Source organism: Marmota marmota, unplaced genomic scaffold (genome assembly GCF_001458135.2).
Source record: "Marmota marmota marmota unplaced genomic scaffold, marMar, whole genome shotgun sequence".
Lineage (NCBI taxonomy): Eukaryota > Metazoa > Chordata > Mammalia > Rodentia > Sciuridae > Marmota > Marmota marmota.
In genome coordinates, this window is record NW_025999895.1 from 5,469,119 (window position 1) to 5,484,477 (window position 15,359).

Consider the following 15,359-nt stretch of genomic DNA (forward strand, 5'->3'; position numbering starts at 1 on the left):
GGTCAAAAAAGTTGAGGGGGGGGGGATCTAGGATGTAGCTCAGTGGTAAAGTGCCCCTGGGTTAAATTTCCAGTACCAAAACAAATAAACAAACATGGCAGAGAGAAACAGTGCTCAGTTGGCTGTGAAAGAAGTTGGGAGCTAAGCTCTCATACACACTGTGTCATGTGCCAGACACTGCTAGTGAGTGGAGGGCACTGCCATGATGGCTCACAGACAGGCTGCTCTCTGACCTCCAGCCTTGAAGCTTCTTAATAATAAACAGAAAGATCAGGTGGGGTTCTGAAGGAAGAGGCTGAGGCTCTTGCCACACCTGGCCCTACAGATTACTCACTAGGGACAGGCCCTTGGCTCCCTAGCTGACATACTCTGCCTCTTCTGGTCTAGAAGGAAACTACTGCCCCTGATGTTGCAAGTCTCTCAATTTTAAGCAAACTCTAGCTAGGACTTAGGAAAACCCGGGGCCATTACAGGTTTGGAGGATTCAAATTCCACCCATTAGAGAGCCCAGGGATCAAAGCAGAATCCTGCTGAGAACTGGGGTGGCACTGAACAGCATTATGGTTTAGATTAGGTGTCCTCCAAAAGCTTATGTGTGAAACAACGGAAGAAAGTTTAAATGAGAAATGACTGGGTTTTACAAGGCTTAACCTTATCAGTGAATTAATTCATGATGGGGATTAACTGAGTGGTAACTGAAGGCAGGTAGGGTGCGGCTGAAGGAGGTGGGGGCATGCCTTTGGGATATGTTTTTGTATCTGACAAGTACAGTCTCTCTGCTTCCTGCTCATCATGTGAGCCACTTCCCTCTGCCATTATCTTCTGTCATGATGTTCGGCCTCACTTCAAGTCCCAAGGAATGGAGCCGGCTGTCTATGGACTCAGACCCCTGAAACTGAGAGTTGCCAAATAAACTCTTCCTCCTCCCCACCCCCAGCAAAAGGATCCTACTTAGAGAAAAAACAAGTGGAAGGGAGGCTGGAGGAGCACTTTCTGGACAAGTCTCTGTGTGATCTGAAAACTTGGGACTAGGGCTGGGGATGTGGCTCAAGCGGTAGCGCGCTCGTCTGGCAAGCAGGGGGCCCTGGGTTCAATCACTCAGCACCACATACAAATAAAATAAAGATGCTGTGTCCGCCGAAAACTAAAAAAAAAAAAAACAATAAATATTGGGCTGGGGTTGTAGCTCAGTGGTAGAGCGCTTGCCTCATACGCATGAGGTCCTGGGTTCGATCCTCAGCACCACATAAAAGTAAATAAATAAAAATAAAGATATTGTGTCCATCTACAACTAAAAAAAGTGAAAAAAAAAAAAAAAAAAAAAAAACTCGGNCCTCAGCACCACATACAAAGAAAGATGTTGTGTCCGCCGAAAACTAAAAAATAAATATTAAAAAATCTCTCTTAAAAAAAAAAAAAGAAAACTCGGGACTAGGAGTGAGCCTTCAATGCCAACATGGGTGTACAAGGGCAGGTTCTATAGGTGTCCCTGGGAAGAAGAAAAAAATCTGCTTTGTAAACATCACTGGGACAGGCAGGTAACAGCTGCCATAGAGAGGGAGGGTTGACACTGCTGAGAGGCCTGGATTCACTGGAAAATTCCCTTGGGTAAGGCTTTTGGATCCAATAATGTCCATGGCCAAATTAAAGGAGCTAAGAAACTTTCTAATGGGATTAGAGGCTGGGATTGGCAAAGGAGGTGGACGGTACGAAATTTCCAGAAACGGCTCTGTCTCTCACCAAGGGCCCCAAACTCATGAGTTTCAGGACATGTTCTTGCCTGGGGACAAAGCAAAATTCCAGCAAAGGCCATATGCTGACTCTGTGAGCAACGTGAACACCAGTGGAGGGGGAGGAGAACAAAGGCAAAGAAAGGACCCAGGGCACAAGGGAAAGAAACAAAGCTCCCAGCTGATGGGGACCTGGAACCCCCTCCTGATATATTAGCAACTTAGGAAACCCCAATAAGATGTACCATGAATATTATTCAATGAAGAACTGCTTTGGGGGGGGGGGTCTCAGTCATTCTAGAAAATGCCAAAGGCCCTAAGAGGGAGTCTGAAGGGAGGATGCTCATAGATGAGAAAAGCCCCAAGGAGCAGAGGCTGGCATAGCCAGAAGCTGGTTTGCTCACAGGGCAAGGGTTACAAGTATGCCCCCAGCTCTCCTGCATACTTACCAACTAGTTCTTGGGGATCTCGCTTCTCTACTTCTGTGTTATCCTGCAGAAGAGAAATAACACACAGAGGTAAGATCAGGCCCCTGAGCCAGTCCCTCTCTTCAGGAAATGCCTGATTTTTTTAGGGAAGGAGAAGAGGGAAAATTATAGCAGTGGCACTAAATGAAGGGGAGCAGTGCTTTGGGGGCTTCTGGGATCCCAGAGCCTCCTACCCCTTCTTCCTTATATCAGTTGGGATACTCCAGAGTGCCGTGTTAGTCTTCTTCCATGGCTTCCAGCAAGGAGCAGTTCCAACTGATGTTGAGGAGAGCCAACACAGCAGCATTCCTGCCTGGGCCACCTGTATGACCTGAACCATGCCTGCTGCTCCCTTGGGCTCAGGAAGCCCCCTGTACCCTGAAGCAGTAGAGCTCAAGATCCTGGCTGCCTCTTCCTCCAGAGCCTAGGCAGTGCCGCAGAGTATATTACTGAGACTGCTGGCACAAAGGAAGTAAGGGGTACTTCTTCATAATATCCCGCTCCCAAGATTGAGACGTGAGATTAGTTACTCTTCGAGTTTCATGTTTAGCTCAAGTCAAAAAAGGAGTCTTTACGTAAGGATAAAGGAGCAGCTCACAGAACCCCAGAGCATGTGTACAGCATGCCTTTAATAAGGGACCAAATGAGGTCCCAGTTCCAGGCAGCATTCTTTGGTTGTATATTCTCTCTAACGAAAAGTTTTTCCTTAATACTTGAGAGAGAATTTTTTAATATTTATTTTTCAGTTTTTGGCGGACACAACATCATTGTTTGTATGTGGTGCTGAGGATCGAACCCAGGCCACATGCATGCCAGGCGAGCGCGCTACCACTTGAGCCACATCCCCAGCCCTTTCCTTAATACTTAATGCAAGTCGACAGTTACTCCCATTTCATCCTGTAGAAACCTAAATACAAAGGCTTCTTTTTATTTTTTAAATTTTTTAGTTGTTGTTTTTAATTTATTTACTTATATGTGGTGCTGAGAATAGAACCCAGTGCCTCACACATGCAAGGCAACCGCTCTACCAACTGAGCCACGATCCCAGTCCAACAAAGGCTTCTTATCAGAAAACTGCTTACCTCACTGCACCAGAGTAAATGCTTCATCTAAAACAAATCAATGGATGAGAAGGCAAAGGTGACAATCTAAGCCCCATATTACAAGTTCCTGACACAGCAGGAACATAAAATGGCAAGAACATACCTGTTTCCTACTGACCAGTAAGGTCAGTGATCTCAAGTGCCACTACAAGTTAATGATCAAAACAGAAAAAGCTGAGTTCACAGAATGTTGTTGGATCTCATTTCCTTTCCTTTGCTTGGTGAGGGGGGAGATAAGACAGTGACAACTCTGCAACAAGATCTTCACATGGGAACCGCCACAGAGCTCTGGACTCCATTCACCCTGCATCTCAGAAGGGAAGGCACCGTGAGGGTTACCAAATTCCCGCCCAAGCTATGGCCATGTGCCAAGACCAGACTACAAGTGCTTAACCCCTTCCCCAAAAAAGTCCCTCCTGATTAACAGACAGACCAAAATCCTCTCTCTCTTCTAAACACTGCAGCTATTCATCCAAACTGCAAGGGCACAATGTTAAAGCCAGGCTGCTTAGCAACCCACCTTCTAGGCACCCACCCCCTGCCAATCAGGTGGGCAAAGAGGAAAGAGGGCTAGGGTAGAGGAAGGCGGGAGGCAGGCCTGGAGCACTGCCATGTCAAGTTCAGGTTGGAGTCATAAATCAGCTGCTTTATAAAGAGCACCAATCTCTCAGGGGACCAACAACAATCCCTTTGTAGAAGTAACTGAAGAAACCATTATTAAAGAGTGGTCAGTAACAAAATGTGGGACTGTAAAATTTTCTTACATTTTTACTCTAGGGGACAGCCTTCTTGGTGCTGATTGTGGGAAACATCATCTGGGTACATCCTACCTCCCCCAGCCAATACAGGGGACTGACCTGTGAACTCTAAGGGCCCCAAACTCACTGTTTTCCAAGGTCCTGTTTCCTGCCACTCTCCTTTCATGGACAAATATGCAGAGTTGAGGAAGGAGGCTTGATAGTCACTGAAATCCTAATCCAGTGTCCATCTGAGTGACAGGAAGCTGGTCACCAAACATGCAAATGTCACTTAAAGGGCTCCCTAAGTACAGTAAAAGTTCAGGAGCCTCCCCATGGCTTCTTATGACCTTTGTGACCTGAGATGGGAGGGGAGGAGGTGTGTGTGGTGATGAGGAATGAATCCTGCATTTCACACATGCCTGGCTGGCTTAGCTGAGGTTCTTTAGTCATATCTGAGGAAGAAAATGATGGGGCAAAAACCAGACAGGAAGTATATTTGTGTATTTTCCTCTTATATTGTTTTGCTGTATGACTCTAGTTATTTTACATGTTAACTAAAAGAGAAAGGTAAACCGGGCAGTGGGGGGCTGGGATTGTGGCTCAGCGGTAGAGCGCTCGCCTAGTGCAGGTGGTTCAATCCTCAGCACCACATAAAAATAAAGGCATTGTGTTGTGTCCATCTACACCTAAAATAAATAAATAAATTAATTAATATTTTTAAAAAAGCTTTAAAAAAAAAGAAAGAAAAGAAAAGAAAAACTGGGCAGTTGGTTTCCATTTGTGAACTGATCTAGTCCTTACTTTCTACTCTGTTAGACCAAGAATGGGGTATGCCAGAGAGCACCCAGCTAAGGTGCTAGAACTTGTATTTTACATCCAAAACACAGGTTCACCTGACCTACCTCAGTGGAACTTGGTTCCACGGGCCTCCAACTTTTGGTGACTCCAAACAAAGTGCTGACCAATGGACCATGGACCTTATTCCAAATGTGAGAAGATTCTCCTGCCTTAATCCCATAAATCGAATGCATAAATGAGCCTGCATATCTTCAAAGCCATATGAGGCAGTGGGCTTCAGGAAGGGGCCAGAAACATGGCGCTAAGATCTCCTAGGATGTAAGATCTTTGGAGATCTCCTAAGATTTCTGGAGCCCATTGGTGTTATAGGCACCCTTGGAACCTGGAAGGTTCTGGAGAATCCACAGTGGGAATCTACCTCCTGCTGGCCACACCCTGTTCTGTTTTTGGAAGGTAATTCTTCTGCCCTGAGACCAAAAAGCTGGGTGTGAGCTTGCTTAGCCCTGGGCACATTAATGCATAGAGCTGCTTCTGAGAAAACAAACCAAGTTCTTATGGCTCTTATGGTGCCCACTCTGACAAATCAGGTTCCCTCCATATCTGAGCATAAGACCAGAGGCACAGCATCACCTGTACTTCAATGGAGATGGGTCCAGATTTAAAACACCACTGAGGAAGTCTTGGCAGAAAGTAGGAATCACTGAAGACGGTGATAAACATCCCAAGATGCTTTCAGGACCACTTACGCCCATCCATTGAAGCAAGTTTCACTAAATGAAAACAGGCACTATTCTGACAGTAGCAACATGATTCCACAAGGACCTCCATACAGTGGAAGAAAGGGTAGAAAGCGGAGGGAGACTGTCACAGTAAAAACAAAGACCCAGAGGAACATCCTCCTAACTGTCAAGCCAGATACTATTCAAGTACCCATGACAGCTATCACAAGCTAGTCATAGGACACACGCATGAGGTAGTATTTTATTTTATTTTATTTTTAATATTTATTTATTTATTTTTCGGTGGACACAACATCTTTCTTTGTATGTGGTGCTGAGGATCGAACCCGGGCCGCACGCATGCCAGGCGAGCGCGCTACCACTTGAGCCACATCCCCAGCCCCTGAGGTAGTATTTTAAATGGCAGAGCTAAGGGGACAGAAAAAAAGGGTCACATTATTCAATTATACCTGCATTCGGAGAGTCTTGCCATGCCCTTAAAGAGGCAGGAAGGGGAAGGGGAGTAATGAAGACACAAGCAAAAACAATGAGAAATCACTGTTCCTCTTTCCTTCCCACAAAGCACATTTCAAAACTCACAGGGGACACCTGTCTTGACTTGTACAGATCCGTTCCTCTGGCTTCCAGTTGGTTGAAGTAATAAACTCAGCCTGGAGATCTATTTACCAGACAGTTGTCTGAGTCAGTCAGGAGGCATGGAACCCACAGCCCAGAGACAAGAAGGCAACAGCACAAGTCTCTCAGGTAGAAAAGGTTGAGAGGGACTCTCCTAGTCTATAGGAAAGATGAAAGAAAGCATCGCCCTATGAAAGGAAAGCAGCTCCTAGAAGAAATCCCCTTCAGCTCCCTAGTTCAAGTCCAATTAAGACACAAGGAAAAACAAAAGCCCAAATCCACAGCTTTCCAACAGAAGCCACGTGAGAAGACAAGGGAGGAGGAAAGAACCACTCTAGTTCACATGCTGCTCCCCAGCCTTCACCTGAGACCAAAGTCCCAATAGCTAGAGCATGAGGTGGCTACAGCAGGCTGTAGAACTTGCCAGTTTGGTTTAACTGTGACAGACACTTGGGAGAACACACCAGCTATGGCTGTAGGTCAACAGCAGAGCCCTGGTATTCTCAGGAATTACAGAACCTAGAATTTGGTTCTCCCTGCAAAGAATACGAAAGCCCAGTCACCGATGAAGCTGACTGGGACAGAGGAAGGAAGTAAAAACAATATAAATTCATGAAGATAGAGGAGCTGCCATTGGAGCTGGGAGGATTTACTCAGCATATCCTGAAGCAGGTTTATTTACAGCCAGCAATATTTTGTAGACCCTCCCTAGAACCAGTCCCATAACACACACACAAAACTCCAGTAACAAACTCATCACAGTACTGGCAGCCTCTCACATCTGGATTCTGCCAATCAATAATGTTTTCTTTTCAGGTTTGGGAATATTAAGCACAGAGAAAGCACTCTGAGCAGCACACAGAGAAGCCTCTACCAGAGCCAGAGACAGCATGTGATGGATTTCAGCTGGGCAATCTAATTTGGGATATGGGGAGGTATACTGGTAAACTAATACCAACCAAACTGTATCATCTCAGCAATGTGACAGCCACATAGTAATAGAGCCCTAATGCTATCTCACTTAATGAGCAAACTATCTACTTAAATGAATCTTCACATAGTCCTGGGGCCCTCTTCTCCCCTCTCCACACCAGGGCTTTGCAATGCTTGCTCCCTGCCCACTGTTGCCTAGTAAACCTTATGCAGTCGTCAGACCTCAGTCTAGGGAACCTTCTTCTGCCTCCATCCACTCAGACAGGAATGACACCCTGTTCTACTGTGTGTGCTCGCAAACTGTCCAGCATACTGCCTAGTATAGTCAGTACCTGGCCCACAGCAGATGTGCAAACACTGTCACACACAGAGGCACTCTCCATTGTCAGTTTTCCTTCAGTCTAGGGCAGGGTTTTGTGGCAACCTTTTGATGCAGTGCAGTAATGCCTAGGCTCCAAACCTGTTAAACTCCAGTTAGTTTCAATGTGTAGACATGGAAAACTTCATAAGAGGCGCTAACGAAGGTGTTAGATTTGCAATAAAAGAGTGGCCCAAGACAGAGAGAAGGCTGGGAGTGGCACCTTTTTTATTTATTTTTTTTCCTTTTTTGTGGTTCTAGAGATAGAATCTAGGGCCTTGTACATGCTAGGCAAGTGCTCTACCACTGAGCTACATCCCATCCTTAAAAAATATTTTAAACCCAATTGAAAAAAAATTTTAGTTGTAGATGGATATAATACCTTTATTTAATTTATGTATTTTTATATGGTGTTAAGAATCAAACCCAGCGCCTTACACGTGCTAGGCAAGCGCTCTACCACTGAGCTACAGTCCTAGCACTTAAACCCAGTTCTTTACTCTTCTCCCTGTATCTTTTTTCTAACAATTGGGCCTAATGCTCCTAAGAGATGGTACATACCTATAGCCCAACTACTAAGGAGGCTGAGAAAAGGACTCCATAAGCCCAGGAGTTGGAAACCAACTGGAGCAATACAGTGAGACCATATGTCAAGTCAAAACACAAAATCCAGAAGACAACAATAAAAAACACAGAATTACAGTATAGTTAGTTCACTTATTTATTTAACAAATAATTTATTGAGAATTTATTGTGTCTCAGGCAATAGGCAAAGCACTAGTGATAAAATACATATCAATCTAGGGAAACAGCATTAGTTATTATACTAAACTCTTCAATTATGGTCTTATCTAATATTCAGAACAGCCCAGGAAACCATGTCTGAACTATCAAGACAGCACTGCTGTTTCAGAAAGACCAGTATGCATGCCCAGGAAACCCTCTTGGGGGCATCAAAGTGATAGTTGAAACAAGGTTTTCTGAGATGGATGTGAGTCACTTCAGGTAACCAAAAAAGTAGCAATTCTAGATTACTTCTGTCAAAATAACTCCAATCTCCAGAATAAATGATGCTGGTTTGACAGTCATGAGGGTGTGGGTGGGTAGGTGGGTGGAGGGAGGGAGCCCTGTCTGCAACCCCCAAGCTCAATCAAGTCACAGAACCAAGGTTGCATGCGTACATTCCCCCCTGTAATCCAGATGCCAGCCCTCACAGGCTGGAGAGCCCTGGAGAAAGCCCATCACCAACACATTTCCTTCAGTTGCATCCTGTGGGTTAGGATTGGGCCACTGCCATGGCACACTGCCTGTCTAGGGATGGAAACACAGCACTTATCAGAAAAATGGGCGGAAGCTGGTGGGGCTGCTTTGGATGCCCTGGAATTGCCTTTACTTCCAGAGAGCTTACTGACAGGAAGGCTCAGCCCCCCAATCAGAGCCAGAGAAGGTTTCTCCAGGAAGGGTTAAACAGAAGACTGCCAAGACAACTTAAGCCAGCTCTAGAACTGGCCTCCTTGTAGATTAAGGAAACGACAGGAAGGAGAAAAAAAAAAATGGCCTCCTTTTCTATTTGAAAAATTTGGTTAAAACAAAGCTGTGGCTCAGTATGGCTGTCAACGTTTGGCCACATGAAACACGCTGCATCAACCAGACTTCAACCTAAAAGCAAAAGCTGGACCAGGAGCCATTTCCAAAAAGATTTTTTTTTAAAAAAATATATTTTTAGTTGTAGCTGGACACAATACCTTTATTTTGTTTATTTTTATGTGGTGCTGGGATTGAACCCAGTACCTCAGGCATGCTAGGCAAGTGCTCTACCACTGAGTCACAACCCAAAGGGGAGATTTTTGTTATGTGACCATTTCAACAGTCATCTACACTTGATTTAAGACACTTGAGGATTTTTATTATCTTTTATAAGTAGCAGGGCAACAAATTTATCACAAAAGCAAAATATGAATTTGAGACTTGAAATGTAGGCAATAGCGCAGAAGAGACATGCATGTGAGGATTTTTAGTCTCTTGAAAACTATAGAGGATGGTAAGAGAGGGCTGTTCCATTCCACTCTTTCTGGTCCTACGAGTGCTAGGAGTGGGCTGTGTTGGGGGACAGAGATTGCCTCACACCAAAGATCTGAGTAGTCAAACCTTCAGTGGAGGGGCCAGGCCATATTCCTTCATGGCTTCCTAAAGGACAGTCTCCAGGCTTTAAGCCTGTATTTTTTGGGGTGGGGGAGGTCGGAGCCAGACAAGGACAAAAGAGACAGCTCTGAGGCTGAGAATAGCCAAGTGAAGATTTTAAGACTCAACTCTACATGGCCACCAAATTGCATTATTCCTTCTGAGAGATTAGAATCACCCTAAGGTGTTAGGATAATATCCTGAAAGCCAGGAGGGGGAACTGCCAACTGGTAGTCATCCACTTATGGGCAGGAAGGGGATTCATCATCCTGAGGGCCAGAAGGAATGCCAGTGCTTAAAGCATGCTGGGAAAAAAGTGACCGAACTCCAAAGTTAGGAAAACAGAAGAACAAACCCCACCAAACTCAGAAATCATGCATGGAGTAGGATTTCAAGAGACATAGATTAAAACGCAGAAGGTGGGAAAGTGCTGGATCCCTAAGGAAAGGCAGTTTTCTGCATCATATAATTTCAAAAAGATGAGTCCCAGCTGGGGAGGGAGGGGCTCGGCCACACCTCAGTTAGCAATCCACGGCATCTGATCCTGAGGGGAAGGAGGTATGTTGGGGCTTGCACGGCCATGGGAAGGAAGGCGGACTGGGCATGTTATGGCTCCTTCGGGCTGCAGAGCCATGGAGGAGCAGGCAAGGTGGGGCTTCTGTTTTCTTGGAGCCAGTACAGTTAACAAGGCCCCTCTGGAAGTGTGGTAGAGCCAAGAAGGGGTAAGAAAGAGAACAGTGGTCATTCTTTCACTCCGGAAAGTGACTTCTAAAGCCTTATTTCTGCTGCTCAGAGCAGGTTATCACCCAGCAGATCCCTAGATCCCAGCCTGGAATGGGTCTTTCTGAGCATGCCTACTCCCAAGAGCTTCTAGAAAGGCATGCCTCCCATTTCTTCAAGGGCAGCCATAGCATTGTTGAGGACAACTCTAAAGAAGGCCATTCATCATGCTGAGATCACAAAAGTGCCAGATGCTAGGCAGGCGTGGGTATTCTCTGTTTTGTTTTTTAAAGAGAGAATTTTTTTAAATACATATATTTTTTTGTAGTTATTGGTGGACACGACATCTTTGTTTGTATGTGGTGCTGAGGATCGAACCCAGGCTGCACACATGCCGGGCGAGCGCGCTACCACTTGAGCCACATCCCCAGCCCAGGTGTGGGTATTCTCAATAGTTCAAAGGTCACATTATAATTTCCAATGAGACGAATAGGTGATTCACAAAACAGCAATAGTCAAGGGCCACTTCCTTCTCAGAAATGTCCTAGGTGACCAGGGAACTTTTTTCTCTATTCAGCACTCAAAGGATCATGGAGAATGGGAGACAGAACAAAGGGGTAGGTGGAACACTAAAACTAAGTTGAGGGACCAGTATACCCTCTCCCTCTCCCATAGACTTCCTCCCATACCATAAACACAGAACTCACTGAAAGCTAATGTTTATTACTCAATTCTCACAACCACCCCACAAGGCAGACAGTATTATCTCATTCTGCAGATGAGTGAACTGAGGTAATGTATGATGAAGGAGGTTGCCTAGCAAATGGCAATGTTGAAATCCAAAGTAAAGTACCCAAGTCTGTCTGACTCCAAAGTCTAGTTATATGGATTCCCAACTTAAAACTGTTTCTATGAAGTCTCTGGATATACCACTGCGGGAGCCAACATAAAACAGCAAGGAGGAATAACTCTCTAGTAGGCAGCAGAGCGGAGCAGGTGATAAACCCTGGACTTAAGAGGAAGACGGCCAGATTCACTGCCTTACAGCTATGATGATGATCAGGGGAAGCCACTCCTGAGCCTATGGTGCCCCAGTGAGTAATGCCTGAGTGGACTCCAAAGGAAGGGCTGGTGCTTAAGACTTAGACACAAACAGTGGGTGCTGCCTACAGACTTTTGTCCTCAGCCTACAGACTTCCTGGGAGCTCATGGAAGAAAAGCCATCAAATCTTGAACACGACTTAAGCTCTTTTTTCTTCTTGGGTGAACATGTGGACTCTCAGTGATAGCTGGAACTCCCAAAGATGAGTTATTTCCTCTGACTTGACCGCTTAGAGAACACAGCAGGTTTTCAGTTCAATAGAGAATCTCACTAGAGAGAAACTGCAGGCACAGCATCTGACTCTGTAACAACTATAGCAATATATTCAGGTTTGGCTACAATAATGTACTAATTCTGGATTTAATCTACATAGCTGAAGCAAACATGAATATGAGGCAACTGATGTGAAAGAGTGTGGTGCTGATGCTAACATCACTGTGAGAACTAAACTTGGTGGATCTTGACAGACTTTTTCTTCTTCTTTTTTTTCGATATCGGGGATTGAACTAAGGGACACTTGACCTTTGAGCTACATCCCCAGCCCTATTTTATATTTTATTTAGAGACAGGGTCTCACTGAATTGCTTAGAGCCTCGCTTCTGCTGAGGCTGGCTTTGAACTCTCCATCCTCCTGTTTCAGCCTCTCCAGCTGCTGGGATTGCAGGCGTGCACCCCTGCACCTGGCCAGACTTTTTCTTTTTTAAAATCATCCCTGATTTAAGATACTTAGACAATTAAAAAAATATTTTTCTTATAGCAGCCTTAATTGACATATAACTTACATAATTTTTTTTTTTTTTTTTGCAGTGCTGGAGATTGAACCCAGGGCCTCATAGATTCTTAAGTGTTTATAGTTTTTAGTTTTTCATTTATGTTATGCTACTATTAAAATTACTGACATAGCAACATTGGAACCAGAGAACCGGAAACAAAACTGGATGTATATCTACATATGTATTATTATAGGCAAACAAAAAAAAAAAAAAAAAAGGAAAAAAAAAAGCCAAATATAAGCTCTAAGAGATAACTTTTACTCTCATACCCTGAAAAGTAGTTCTTAACTCTCAGGGTTATCCAGAAGCACACCAAAGACACAAAAATAATCTGTTTTCTATTTTGCTAAAGGACTTATGATTGTGCCAGGCATAATGGCACAAGCCTGTAACCAGGGACTTAGGAGGCTGAGGAAGGAGGATCAGAAGTTCGAGCCCAGCAACTTGGCGAGAACTTGTCTCAAAATAAAAAGGACTGGGGATGCAACTTAGTGGTAAAGCATCCTTGGGTTCAATCCCCAATACCAAAGGTGGGGGGCAGGGGAAAACTCATGGTTCCTACTCCATCGCAACCTACATAATCTTTTTTTTTTTTTTTGAGGTACTGGGTATTAAACCCAGGGCCTTGCATATGCCAGGCAAGTGCTTTACCACTGAGCTACATCCCCAGCCCTTTTGATTTTTTATTTTGAGACAGAGTCTTACTAAGTTACTGAGGCTGGCCTCAAACTCATGATCCTCTTGCCTCAGCCCAGCTACTTGCTCTCTTAAATATCCTTCAATGTTATGATGACCAGACACCCACACTATTTGTTTATAAACAGCTTTAGCATCTTCCTTTTGGACTTCAGAGTGCCAGAGGTGTAGCAAGCACACCCAGAGCCAACCTCTTCCTCCGTGGAAAATGGCACTTGTTCCACAGTCTCTTCACAGTCAATAAAGAGAATGTAAGATTTCAACCTTTAGTACTGTCCATGGACAACTGCTGACAGGCTCCTGAAACTTCTTCCTAAAATCAGTGGTCAACAACAAGTTCTTTCAAAATAAGCTCCTTAGGCAGTTTTCAGGCCTTTGATTCTTTAAAAGATCAATAATGAGGAGGATTTGGAAAGGAGAACATGAGGAAATTATTGAGTCAGATTGGCTCAATACAAATCTGTTGTCCAGACTCTGAATCAATAATATGCAGTAACTGGGTTGGGGTAGTGGCTCAGTGGTAGAGCACCCACCTAGCATGGGTGAGGCACAAGGTTCAATCCTTAGCACCACATAAAGGTAAATATAAAGGTATCGTGTCATCTACAACTAAATAATAATATTAGTGCTAATACTAATGCTACTACTACTAATAATAATAATTATAAGCAGTTACTGAAAAACCTGACCTTCAGGTTGGGTATGAACAACCACTGGGAACAAAAAAGCAAACACTAGGGCTGTGGTTGTGGCTCAATGGTACAGCTCCCCCCTAGCATGTGCGAGGCCCTGGATTTGATCCTCAGCACCACATAAAAATAAATAAATAAAGGTATTGTGTCCAACTACAACTAAAAAATAAAATTTTTTTAAAAAGCTGGGGTTGTGGCTCAGAGGTAGAGCGCTCGCCTAGCATGCATGAGGCACTGGGTTCAATTCTCAGCACCACATAAAAATAAAATAAAATAAAGATATTGTATCCACCTATAACTAAAAAAAAAAAAAAAAAAAAAAAAAAAAAAAAAAAACAAAAAAAAAAAAAAGCAAGCATACCCAAAAATAGNAAAAAAAAAAAAAAAAAAAAAGCAAGCATACCCAAAAAATAGCTAAGCTGAAGCTCCAGGGGAGGGCACATGAGGACTTATATCACACACCCACCCACCCAGGGAACTCTACCAAGGTACGATGACAAACTTACAAAGGTGTCATAGGGTATTTAAAAATTTCACGGTAAATAACATCACTAGAAACCATACAAATTTATATGTATTACTTTTGAAAGCAGTAATGACTGAATTGTGAGGATAGTAGTACTTAAGTATTTGGAGCCAATTTCAGAATGAGGAGAACCATTAGGAATTTCTGTGGCCTGCAATTCTATAAAACTACTGAGACCCCATGGGTGGTAACCTGGGAAGATATGGCAACTTCTGCCTTATGGAGTGAGGATATTTAATGAGACCCAGCTATACTGCCAAGGCTGAGCAAGACTCACAACTGCATTTCATCCCATGAGAAGCAAGTTCACATATGTTCTCCTGCATCACTACCATGGCTGACTTCACCCATAAAATGAATGGAGTGTAGGTGTGTACCTGTGCTTCCACAGCTGGAGGGAAGCCAAACCAGGGTACCACCCAGGGCTTCTAACAGAAAGCCACTAGCCTAGCTGGAACCTGTGAACTTCAATTTTGGCACTACTCTCAGGCTCTAAGAATCTTTATTTTTTATTTTATTTTTTTTGTGGTACTGTGGATTGAACTAGAGGTGCTTGCTCTAACACTGAGCTACATCCCCAGACCTTATTATTTTTTCATTTTGATACAGGTCTCATTAAGTTGATAAAGCTGACCTTGAACTTGTGACCCTCCTACCTTAGTCTCCCAAGTCACTGAGATTACAGGCATGTGCCACTGCGCCCAGTAGTCTCTAATAATCTTAAAAATGCACGCTAGGTGCAGTGGCACATGCCTGTAGAGGCTGAGGCGGAAAGATCACAAATTCCAAGCCAGCCTCAGCAAAAGCAAGGCACTAAGCAACTCAGTGAGACCCTATCTTTAAATAAAATCTGAAACAGGGTTGGGGATGTGGCTTAGTGGCTGAGTGCCCCAAGTTTAATCCCTAGTACCAAAAAAAAAAAAAAGAAGAATATTAAAAATGTGTTTGTTTGTTTTAAAAAAACTTTAACTGGGGTCACACACACCTTTTCAAAAAATGCCAGAACACGCCCCCCACGTGATGTTACTTCCATGACCCAAAGACACTCTTTTGCAGATGCTTACTCTTGGGCCATGAGTATCCTTTTCCATAGCCTAGACTACGAGACCTCAGGGAGGCAACACTCTCAGTCCCTCCCAGGCAGCTGGCAACAGGCTGCTCCATCTTTCTTGCTCCAGGTCATGA

The 15,359-nt window shown here is 44.1% G+C and overlaps 1 protein-coding gene and 1 non-coding gene across 6 annotated transcripts in view; one reads left to right on the forward strand and one right to left on the reverse strand.

Moving 5' to 3' along the window:
• The window catches only part of LOC107157776 (SAP30 binding protein), a 40,924-nt gene that overhangs the window by 14,647 nt on the left and 10,918 nt on the right, over positions 1-15,359 (reverse strand). For 4 of the 5 annotated variants that reach the window (XM_048797860.1, XM_048797859.1, XM_015504184.2 and 1 more), the window contains one exon: positions 2,180-2,222. The exons of the other annotated variant lie outside the window; for it this stretch is intronic. In XM_048797860.1, the coding sequence (XP_048653817.1) occupies positions 2,180-2,222 (43 nt within the window). The remainder of the gene's footprint in view (positions 1-2,179; positions 2,223-15,359) is intronic. 5 annotated transcript variants of the gene reach the window in all.
• On the forward strand, positions 1,176-1,248 carry Trnam-cau. The gene has a single exon. It is a non-coding gene; the product is annotated as a tRNA-Met (tRNA).